Genomic DNA, 11,195 nt, shown 5'->3' with positions numbered 1-11,195 from the left:
TTAGATGTGAGGAAGTTAATACGAATTGTTGGAGATGCTAACTCGGGTCACACTCATGAGGGGCCTGTGCTGCACAGGTGCCATTCATCGTCTCCTGTCAGCCCAGCTTTGCGGCCTCGCTCCGCCCTGGTACTGACACTGTCCTTCCTCGCAGCAGACACGCATTGCACCCATTGCAACTCAGGAATTGTGGAGTCGGCAGCATGAGAGCAGAGACATGGCCAGGGGAGATTTCCAGCCTTCTCAACAGCTAAGAACTTTAGAAAGCAAAGTTATAAACCTGTTTTTATTTATTTATTTAGAGAGGAAGCATGGGTGGGGGTGTAGGTGGGAGAGGGAGAAACTGGCTCTCCGCAGGGAGCCTGATGTGGAACTCAATCCCAGGATACACGGATCATGACTTGAGCAGAAGGCAGACACGTAACTGACTGATTAACCAGGCGCCCCGTAAATCTGTCTTTATTTCAAACGGGAAATTCCACTGAGTGCAGAGTATGGGTACATTTTTATAACTTTCACAAGCTGCATGTGAGAATCTCAGGCCTGGTACCCAGGCCCAGACTTCAAGACAGCCTCTGCCTCCCTGCTGATTATCCATGAAGGGGTCACCCCCTTTCCCATCTTCACCCCTTGGCCATCCTCAGCAGTCTGTCCCTGTCCGGCTTCCCCATGAGGAGCGGTGCGGCCCACAGCTGAAGGAAAGCCCTGGGTTCCAAAGCGGGGAGAGGGCCGGGACTGTCTGTGAATGCCTGTGAGCATCACGTGGGCCCTGAGCACAGACCAAGGTGTATGGAAGTGTAGGGGTGCCAGAACCCACCAGGCAAAGGGGCTGTTGTGGTCACTTGGAATCCCTGAGACAGTTTGAGGCAAGTAGGAGGCAAGAACTCTGGACTTGGGATTTGTTTGCTGGAAATGATTCTTGAGGTGCTCGGAGTGAAGATCTCTGACCCCTGTCCCTGAGAGAGGTGCTTGGGGCACTTCGGCTGTTCTGTAATCAGGGCTTCAAGAGTCTGATCCAGCTTCCAAGGTCATTTCCAAGGTGCCCCAGACCAGGGGTTTCCAGCCCTAGAGCATTGGGGAAACTTAAGATCCCACTGGAGTAAGGCCTGACATCAGGCCTCTCCACCAGGGGGCTCCATGGACCCCGTGGAGCCTGTATGGGTTCAGGGGTCCAAGAGGCCTGTGGGCAGGGAAGTCGCTGCGTCGCAGAGTGTAGAGGATTCAGGGACAGGCGCCCCGGACAGTGAGTGTGCTGCGGCTTTCGGGCCGCGCAAAGATCTGGCTCCAGAGCATCTCCCGCGTGTCTCGGGCAGGGCACGCGGTATGCGCTTCCGGGCCTTAGGGGCGTGGCCGGTCGGCCGAGGTGTAGCCGGGGGCGGAGCCTCTGCTGAGCAGGGGCGTGTTCGGCCGCGGGGCGTAGCCTCTGCTGGGCGGGGCTACGTGGATCCCGGGCGGCGGCGGCCGCGGCAGGAAATCGGGGCAGGGCCCCGCGGGCGCGAGATCCCATCCCAGTCCCGGTCCCCGCCGAGAGATCCTCGGGCCGGGCCATGGACGCAGCAGAGCCGGGTAGGCGGTCCGGGATGTGGGATCCGAGAGGGACCTCCCCCAACCGTACTCCACTTCCTAAATTGAGTGGTCTCTCCTGTCCCATTTCTGTCCAGAGAGCGGGGAAAGGAGTCCCGAATGGGAGGGACGCGGGCATCCTCCACTGTGGGGACCCCCAAGCTGAGAGGGGCCCAGAACATCATTCCCTGACCCCCTCCCCCTTTGGAGTCTGCACCCCGGATGCCTGGGGGAGGGGGCCCAGGAAGGGGAAGTGGCTGCTTCTGCTTCTGATATTTGTGTTGGGGGCAGGGTGTCACGACCGCTGATGGAGAGGGCGACGCGGCAGGATCCCCACTCGGCTCCTCCATAGTCAGGGGAGGGGGCACTGCTGATCTGGGCCCCCTAGAAGGGGGGCCGTGGCAGAAATGTGGCAAGGTCTGACTTGTGTTTCCGGTTGTCTTTGTGTCTCTGCTGTGCATGTCGAGTGTCATTCGGTCTTTATGTTCCTCTGGTTTCAGTCCGCCCCTGTGTGTTTGTGCCACAGGCTCTGTGCCGGTCTCTCCCACGTGTATTTCCATCTGTCTGGCCTGAGGTCCATGTGGTTCCATTGTCAAGCTGGCTCTCTCCCCAGGGACAGTGTGGCTGCATCTGGGGCATCTGTTTTGTCGCTTTGCTTCTAGGCCCATGTGTGTGTGGGTGTCTGTGTTCCACTGAGCAGCTGTCTCTGTGTTGGGTTGTGCCTGAGTTCGTCTGCCTGCCCTGAGTTGGCTTCACCCCGGGCCACACTGCCTCCATCCTGACTCTGACACCCGCCCCCATCCCGCACTCTCTACAGGTCCAGAACACTCTCTGTTTCTCTCTTCCCAACCTCCCAACAACCGGCTAGGGGCCTAGGTGTCAGTCCCTCCGTGGGTGGAGGGAGGCTTTGATTGGCCCGTGTATGACACTCCCCTCCCCCAGGGCTACCTCTGGCTCCAGAGAGCAGGAAGAGGTACAGTGACATCTTCCGGAGCCTGGACAACCTCGAGATCTCACTGGGGAACGTGTGAGTCTGAGCCTGGGCCACCCCCAAATCCCTAGCCATTTAGGTGCCTCATTAGGAACCTATAACATCTAGATCCATTTACCTAATAACCTGAGAAGTCTAAGATGGGTCCTTTCAAAACACCTGAAAAATCCCAAAATTCAGCCCCCCCGAATCCACTGGGAATCCCCAAAGTGGTCCCAGGACCCCCATATATCCTTGTGACCCTTTAAACATTTGAGATCCTTATAATCCCACTCTGTGAACCCCAGATTCACCTAGGACCTTTCAAATTCTCTCAAGTCCCATTAAAAAAACACACACAAAAAACCAAAACTCACCTGGTCCCCCCCAAAAACACTCAGACCTCCCAAATACAAGAGATGTCACAGAGGTGATATCCGGGACCATCACTTACAGTGCCCCAGGGGCCCCCAACACCCCTAAGCAAGACAGACTGGGTGGAGGGTGGCATCCTAACACCTTTACCTCCCAGGACCCTTGAGATGCTGCCTGGAGACCCCGTGCTTTCAGGAGACCCAGAGTCTGACAAGACCCCCACAGCCACTGAGGTGAAGGGCGGGACCAAGAAGGCAGGGAGGAGGGGGCCTCTAGGAGGTGGGCTCTAGGGGGTTGAAGCCCCTGCCCTGCTTGCTCCTGAATGCTGTCTCCCTCCCCCTCAGACCAGTGAAACCAGACCTTGGAGTGGCCCCTCCCTGGGGGGTCCTGCACCCCTTACAGGTAGGGGGCTTTGTGGGGTGGGGGGAGTGGGGGCAGAAAGGAGTCCTTCCTTCAGTTAGTCGTCACCCCCTGCCTGTTCCACACACCAGGGACACGGCAGTACACACGACAGAGCTGAGCCCCTGCCCTCAGGGAGCCCCCAGTCTGGGTGGAGAATCCATATAAAATTGCAACCTGGACAAGATCATAAAGGGGTGTTTTGGGGGAGCCATAGGGTGTAGAGTAGGGGTCACTGGTCTGGTCGGTTTTGGGGCTCAGGGAGAGCTGCCACAGAAGGTCAGGGTTCAGAGGTCAGAGGTCCACCCTCCTGCCCCAGGAGAAGAACTGGACTTGCGGCTTATTCGGACCTCGGGGGGCGTGGACGCAGCTCTGGAGTACGCCAAGACCTGGAGCCGCTATGCCAAGGAGCTGCTGGCCTGGACTGAGAAGAGAGCTAGCCTTGGTGAGGGCCCCTTCTGCCCGGCCCCAGGCCCCAGGCAGTGCCCACACCCTACCCAACTCAGACCTCTGCTGTCTTCCCCCCAGAGCTAGAGTTTGCCAAAAGCATCATGAAGATTGCGGAGGCTGGCAAGGTGTCAATCCATCAGCAGGTAGCCATGACCAGACCCCCCAGGGTCCAAGCCCTCCACCAGAACCCCAGCCCTGACCCCCTAGATCCTCAGCATCCTCCAACACCAACCCCCCCCCCCCAGAGCCACATGCCACTGCAGTACATCTACACCCTGTTTCTGGAACACGACCTCAGCCTGGGAGCCTTGGCCATGGAAACAGTGGCCCAGCAGAAAAGAGATTACTACCAGGTGAGGGGGCCCTGCTGCATGCACTATTCCATTCACACCTCCCCGGGAGGAAGGCACAGTACCAGCAGTGCCATTTTGCTGATGAGGAAGCTGAGGCCCAGGGATGTTGAGGAACTTGCCCAAGGTTACCCAGCAGAGATTCAAACCAGGCTTCCTGTGCAATTGCAAAACTGCTTCTGTTTGTTTTCAGGGCTTGGGTTGGGGTGGGGGGGCAAGGTGCTGAGTGTTCCCAGGAAGAGAGCTTTGGTCTCTCTGGGTCCAGGCTTTAGAAAGGATGAGGTGGAGAGCCGGTTGGTGGGGGAGAGTGCAGACCCGGGAGAGGGCCCAGAGGATGAAAGACACGTGGTAGCGGGGAGCAGAAAGATGGGGGGGAGCCCTGAGGCAGCCCCCACATCTGTCCTCCTTGCCAGCCCCTGGCAGCCAAACGAACTGAGATTGAGAAGTGGCGGAAGGAGTTTAAGGAGCAGTGGATTAAAGAGCAGAAGCGGATGGTGAGGCCCCGCAGGGTGGGTGGGTGCGCAAGGCTGGGCTGGTGGAGGAGAGGAAGAAGCTCTGATCTGTCCCCTTCTGTGCTTGCCCCCACCCCCCATGGCCCCAGAATGAGGCAGTGCAGGCGCTGCGGAGGGCCCAGCTCCAGTATGTACAGCGCAGCGAGGACCTGTGGGTTCGCTCCCAGGCATCCCCCGAGGACCCGGCACCCCAGGCCTCGCCGGGGCCCAGCAAACAGCAGGAGCGGCGGCGGCGATCTCGAGAGGAGGCTCAGGCCAAGGTGGGGACCCAGCCCCGTGCCCCCCAGCGCTCTGGTGCACCCTGCCCACACTTGGTCCAACCTGTGCCTGGGCCCTGATTTCCCCAGGTGCAGGAGGCCGTGGCACTGTACCAGGCCTGCGTCCGCGAGGCCAACGCGCGGCAGCAAGACCTGGAGGCCGCCAAGCAGCGGATCGTGTCGCATGTGCGCAAGCTGGTGCTGCAGGGGGACGAAGTGCTGAGGCGGGTGAGACCCTTTCCCACTGCCGCCCCACATTCTCCTTCGACCCCAGCTGAGGGCTCTCTGCCCCCAACCCGTCTCCAGGGCCTAGGACTCCTCCCTAGAAAGCCAGTTGGAACCTCAGTCCCAGACCACACCTTAGCCTCAGCGCCACCCCGTCTCCCCCGTCCCCTCCTTCCAGGCCAGGCTCTGACCACGTCCTCCAACTGCTTCTCATTGCTCGCCCCACCCCCCAAACCCTGACCGCACTGGTGTCTCTAAAGGTCAGGCTCCGCCCCTCTCTCACTGCAGTTTGCACTCCCCCCACCGCCACCCCCCAGGTGACCCTGGGACTGTTCGGACTTCGAGGGGCACAGGCGGAGCGTGGCCCCCGTGCCTTTGCTGCCCTGGCGGAGTGCTGTGAGCCCTTCGAGCCTGGCCAGCGCTACCAGGAGTTCGTGAGGGTGCTGCAGCCCGAGGCCCCACCACCCCCTCCGCCTGCCTTCTCCTTCCAGGAGTTCGTGCCCACTGCACACAGGTGGGCCTCCCCCCAGGAGCGGGGTCAGGAATGAGCCCCAGAGACAGTTGCAGGCTGTTGGCACCACCAGGCTGAGTACCTGGGGGTCAGAAACTCAAAGCCTCGGCTCTTGGATTTAGCACCCAAGGCCCTTGTGGGGGTGGGTATTCCAGCTCTGGTAGAGTCCGAATGTTAGGGTTACTGCACTGGGTGCTTACTGGTGTCAAGGCTCGCAGACGCCAGTGCTTGGAGTTGGGTCCTCCTAGCTGCAATGCATAGGTGATGTCATCCCAGTTTCCTGGTTATCAGAGCCCTCAAACCTCTCCTTTCAGCTCTCCCTTGGACACAAGAAAGAAGCTCTCTGGCCCCCCACCCCCACGGCTGGATGAAAGTGCAGCGGAGACAGGCCCTTGGGAGGAAACAGGGACAGGCTGGCAGGGTGAGCGCAGTGAGGGGGAGTCAGGAGTGGTGCCAGAGCAGGGGTCCGTCCTAACTGACCTGTTCCCTCCTAGGAACTCCAGGCCCCACTTCAGGCGGCGACGCGGACAGTATGGGCGGTGGCAGCGAGTCTCGGTCCCTGGACTCTCCCACTTCCAGCCCAGGTGGGGCCAGAACCTGGCCCTAACCCATTCCCTACCTCTAACCCTCCTCCAGTCCCTGGCCAGGCTCTGACCCTCCATCTCTAACCTATCATTTGGCCTACCTGTACCCCTGGCCTATTTTCCTCATCCTCTGATCCATTCTCTTGAGCCAGCTTCTGAACCACCCCCCCAGATTGCTGACCCATTCTCCAACCCTAATATCTGACCTGACTTCCCTCCTGACCTCTAACCCTTTTCCCATCGCATCTGTGGATGGTTCTAGAAAGCCTAAAAACCAGAAATATCTCCTTAGCCCTGGAGCTTCCCTATGACCCCTGTGACCCCCGACCTCTGTGACCCTCTGACTCCAGGCTCTGGCACAAGGCGGTTGGTGAAGGTCTCATCCACAGGCACCGAGTCCTCAGATGACTTTGAGGAGCGAGACCCTGGTAAGGCTGGAAGCAGGTGGGGTGTGGCAGGAGGTGGGAGGGTGGACCAGGCACCCCTGACCCTGTGTCCCTGCAGACCTGGCAGATGGGCTGGAGAACGGTCTAGGAAGCCCTTTCAGGAAGTGGACGCTGTCCAGCGCGGCCCAGACCCACCGGCTGCGGCGACTGCGGGGCCCAGCCAAGTGCCGCGAGTGTGAAGCCTTCATGGTCAGCGGGACCGAGTGCGAGGAGGTGTGGCCTGCGCCCATCAACCAATGACCTCTTCTGACCCCAGTGATGTCCCTGACCCCAGACACCTCCCTGACCTGAAATCCCTATGATCTTTCTGCCCTTGGGACATGCCCTGATCTAATGATCTAATCCTATGAGTCCCCCACCCCCTGAGGATCCCTATGACCTCTTTTCCCCCACTGACCCCTGATGACCTCCCTGACCCTATGACCTTCCCCTTAGTGCTTTCTGACCTGCCACAAGCGCTGCTTGGAGACTCTACTGATCCTCTGTGGACATAGGAGGCTCCCAGCCAGGACTGCCCTCTTTGGGGTCGACTTCCTGCAGCTGCCCAGGGACTTCCCGGAGGAGGTGCCCTTTGTGATCACCAAGTGCACGGCCGAGATAGAACAGCGTGCCCTGGGTGTGCAGGTGCTGCCTTGACTCTTGACCACAACCCCCAGTAGTGACCCGGCCCTCTTGCCGGGCAGTTGGTAAGCCAGATGTCTATTTCCTGCCCCTGCCCCTGCCCTGCAGGGCATTTATCGGGTCAGCGGGTCCCGGGTCCGTGTGGAGCGGCTGTGCCAGGCTTTTGAGAACGGTCGAGCATTGGTGGACATGTCAGGAAACTCGCCCCATGATGTCTCGAGTGTTCTCAAGAGATTCCTCCAGGAGGTGGGTACTCAGTGGCTTGGGGGTAGGGGCCGGGCGGGCTCAGGCTGAGGACCCTCTGCAGCCCACCCACACCCATGTCCCTCCCGCCATTCCACCCCCAGCTCACTGACCCCGTGGTCCCCTTCCACCTCTACGACGCCTTCATCTCTCTGGCTAAGACCCTGCATGCAGACCCTGGGCACGACCCTGGGACCCCCAGCCCCAGCCCTGAGGTTATCCGCTCGCTGAAGACACTCTTGGTGCAGCTGCCTGACTCTAACTACAGCACCCTGCGGCACCTGGTGGCCCATCTGTTCAGGTGTGCACTGTCCCTGACCTTGCAATGTGACTTCTGACCTGAGGCACGGATCTGTGACCCCGTCCGTGGACATGACTACTGACCTCTGGGACTGACCCCTGACACTGACTTCTGATCTTTGCATGTGTTTTCTGAGCTCTGAATTTTAATACATGACTCTAGACTTTGGGTGCTGAGCCCTGATCTCCGTTGCCAGGCATGTCGCTGCTGGTCTCAAACAATGACTGGGACCACTTACCCATGACTTGGGCAGGTTGCCATGAGCCTGGCCTGTAGCTCCTACCTTATGGCCAGTGACATGCATCCCACGCTCTGATCTCTTTCCTCCTACCGTCCCCAGGGTGGCTGCGCAGTTTGAGGAAAACAAGATGTCTGCCAACAACCTGGGCATTGTGTTCGGGCCAACGCTGCTTCGGCCACCGGACGGTCCAGGGGCAGCTGGTGCCGGCCCTGTCACCTGCCTACTAGACTCTGGGCACCAGGCCCAGCTCGTTGAGTTCCTCATTGTATACTACGAGCAAATCTTTGGGATGGATGACCTCCCTGTGGCCACTGAGCCCCCACCCCAAGACCCCAGTCCAGTCCCCGGGCCCCTCATCAACAGCCCCCAGCCACCACCCTCCTACCTTGCTCCAGATCCCCTGCCCCCAGTCCTAGCCTCGGACCCCGACCCAGACCCGGAGCCCCAAGGTACCTTGGAGAAGCATCCTGAGGCCCCGCCTCCTGAGGTAGGAACCCACTGGGCCCACAGACATGGGGAGGGCCTTCTCTCCATTTAACCCTCTCACTCTCCTGTCTTCCTTCCTTCCTTTGCCTTTAAAATTTTCTCTTTCATTCCCTCTCTCCCTAAAAGTGAGGAATGGAGTGGTAGGTAATAATAATGGAGTAATGACAGGGTACAGCTCTGCAGAGTTACGAACATAGGTGATCGTTTATTCCTTCAAGAGAATATTTATTGAACACTTACTATGTACCAAGCATTGTTGTAGTAGGCATTATAAATACATCAGTGAGTAAATTATTCAGAGACCCCATCCTTTTGGTGACTGCATTCTAGTAGGAAAGAAACCAACAACAAATAAGAAATATGGTATAATGTCAGTTTATAGGACATTACAAGGTGACAAGTACTATGGAGAAGAAAAGAAAGCGTAGTGTAAAATAAGAGACATTGGGGGCACCAAGGAGAGGTGGAGGGCAGTCTGTAGCAGTAAGTAGGATGCTATGGGCAGGTCTCGTGGAGAAGGTGGCTTTGAGCAAAGACTGGAAAGATGTGGGGGAGGAATGAGCCAGATGGAGATCTGGGGAAGGGTATTCTGAAGGGAACAGCCAGTGCAAAGGCCCTGAGGTGAGAGCATGCCTGGTGTTTAGGGTGCAGCCCCGAGCTGTAATGAATTAGTGAGGAGACGGTGGTAGAAAGTGAGGCCAAAGCGGGGGGGGGGGGGGGGGGGGCTCTGTGGAATGCCACACACCGTGCACCTACTACGCATGGGCACTTTATAGGCTTTCTGTCATCTTCACCACAGCCCTGAGAGGTGCATACTGTTAGTGAAAACCATTTACAGATGAGACTGGTGGCTTCCCTGTCCCTCAGATCCTGCTATACACACCATTCCCGAAAGCATGCACCTCCCCCTCTCCCCCTCCCCCACAGTGGCCCAGAGCTGGCAAAGGGGCTGTCAGTGAGCGCTGGGTCTCTGAGCAGTGGAATGGCTCAGAACGTGCTCAGGACATGAAAGAACTCCAGCTGCTATTAGCATTTAGCTCGAGGATCAACTGAAGGTTGTACAGGAATCGAAAAGCAGGTGTGAGGTTGCAGAGCAGAGCAGCATGGAGACAGTTCACTTGGTCCTAATGCAGACATGGCCAAGTCACTCCCTGGGCTGGTGCTCTGCTGAGCAAGGGCGCTCCTTCCTTCGTGGACCCCATAGTTGAGATTAATAATATTGCTCTGCACAAGGGGACAAGCAGTATACTGTTAAGGACATCATCTCCCCAGATATCAAAACTGTAAAAGACCTTTTACGTGTCCAGGAACAAACCCTCAGCTCTCCAAGAGTCTCAAAGAACTGGGATTTTATTGTTGGGGTTTTGGTCTTGGGTTTGTTCCTACAGATTCCAACTCCACAGAGTGACCAGAGAGAAGCGGCTGAGGACACCATAGAGGAGGGAGGGGAAGGTAAGTATGTTGGGGACCATTCCAGGAGTTGTAGGGGTATGCTTGCCTGGGGTGGCTTGGGTGAGAGGTGACTCCCAGGAGATATCCAGAGGATTTAGGGGTGCTCAGCAATGACCATGCCAACCCACAGTGTCCAGCCAAGGTCCAGAGGACTCACTTCTGGGGACACAATCCCGTGGCCACTTCAGCCGTCAACCAGTGAAATATCCCCGGGGCGGCGTGCGGCCTGTCACCCACCAGTTGTCCAGCTTGGCCCAGGTAGCTTCCAAATTGTGCGAGGAGACCCCTGTCACATTAGTGACCCGAGGGAGTTTGCGGAGGCGGGCACCTGGCCCCGTCGCCTCCTCGCCTGAGGGCAGCCCTCTGCGCCGCACCCCGCTGCCCAAGCATTTTGAGATCACCCAAGAGACAGCCCGGCTACTCTCCAAGCTACACAATGAAGTTGTGCCCAAGGCCCCCTGCTGCCCAGACCCCCAGCCTGAGGAAGCCGAGGACCATCTCTGACCATCCCAACATTCTGACTGAGGGGGAAAGGACTGAGAAGGTGTTCAGTGTTGGGGTGTCTGGAGAGTTCCTATAAGGAAAGACTACATGGCTTGGGGGACTAAAACCCTTTCTGGGGCAATATACCAGGATCCCCCCACTAGACACAGGTCACTGCCCATCAGGGCCACTCAGGTTCAGAGGTGAGTCAGGGTCAGTACTCAGGGTCAATACAAGTCACGGGATCCTTGGTGTCCATCCTAGTCTCTGACCCCGGGAACGGGGGGCCTTTTGCTACTTTGGTTATGGCTACTCTCCCACCTCTGCCTGCTTCCTTAGCTGACCTCAGTGACCAGCTCTTGGAGGGTGTGGGCAGCCCAGACTCAATGTCCTGGTGGTACCTGGGGTCTGATGGCCTGGGAATAAACTGTGTCCTTTATACCATTGAGTGTCTTTCTTTGCCAGGCCAGGGGTATGGGAGGGGTAGGTGAGGGCAGCACCGTTTGGCCCCCTTTTACCCACCAGAGGAACCAAGGCCCCGTTTCATCCCCAAACATCCTTGAGCACCTACAAGCAGTACTGGCTGGGCCTGGGCACCAGGCTGAGTCACACCGGCCCGGCCCTCCCAGAGCTCCACGTCCCCGATCCGGTCCTGCATAATCAAACAAATATAACAAAGTGCAGATAACCGGACAATGGGGCTGTATGCTCTGGGCCGTGGGAGCC

General features: G+C 58.2%; 1 protein-coding gene across 2 annotated transcripts; it reads left to right on the top strand.

Annotated features, from left to right (window-relative positions):
* Positions 1 to 1,434: 1,434 nt before the first annotated feature.
* Positions 1,435 to 10,913, top strand: GMIP (GEM interacting protein). 2 transcript variants are annotated; one of them, XM_044384788.3, is made up of 22 exons: positions 1,447 to 1,566; positions 1,855 to 1,980; positions 2,506 to 2,590; positions 3,066 to 3,141; positions 3,253 to 3,310; positions 3,627 to 3,752; positions 3,836 to 3,900; positions 4,003 to 4,110; positions 4,521 to 4,601; positions 4,709 to 4,879; positions 4,967 to 5,104; positions 5,419 to 5,615; positions 5,927 to 6,033; positions 6,107 to 6,196; positions 6,547 to 6,624; positions 6,701 to 6,855; positions 7,078 to 7,266; positions 7,372 to 7,509; positions 7,611 to 7,807; positions 8,148 to 8,535; positions 9,923 to 9,986; positions 10,117 to 10,913. In XM_044384788.3, the coding sequence occupies exons 2-22, from the start codon at positions 1,971 to 1,973 to the stop codon at positions 10,488 to 10,490; spliced, it is 2,895 nt and encodes a 964-aa protein (XP_044240723.1). In that variant the 5' UTR covers positions 1,447 to 1,566; positions 1,855 to 1,970; the 3' UTR covers positions 10,491 to 10,913. The 2 variants fall into 2 exon arrangements, with proteins under 2 accessions (XP_026356407.1, XP_044240723.1); XM_026500622.4 differs by lacking the exon at positions 1,855 to 1,980 and having other exon boundaries at positions 1,435 to 1,566.
* Positions 10,914 to 11,195: the final 282 nt, after the last annotated feature.

This window comes from Ursus arctos, unplaced genomic scaffold, assembly GCF_023065955.2.
Source record: "Ursus arctos isolate Adak ecotype North America unplaced genomic scaffold, UrsArc2.0 scaffold_14, whole genome shotgun sequence".
In the NCBI taxonomy this organism is placed as follows: domain Eukaryota; kingdom Metazoa; phylum Chordata; class Mammalia; order Carnivora; family Ursidae; genus Ursus; species Ursus arctos.
This window is presented reverse-complemented; position numbering and strand designations above follow the sequence as displayed.

Bases quoted from the DNA above. Each gene is read 5' to 3' on its own strand.
- GMIP (XM_026500622.4), top strand. The intron at 5,105-5,418 runs GTGAGACCCTTT...GCCACCCCCCAG, and splicing joins GGGACGAAGTGCTGAGGCGG to GTGACCCTGGGACTGTTCGG. The intron at 6,197-6,546 runs GTGGGGCCAGAA...CTCTGACTCCAG, and splicing joins CTCTCCCACTTCCAGCCCAG to GCTCTGGCACAAGGCGGTTG.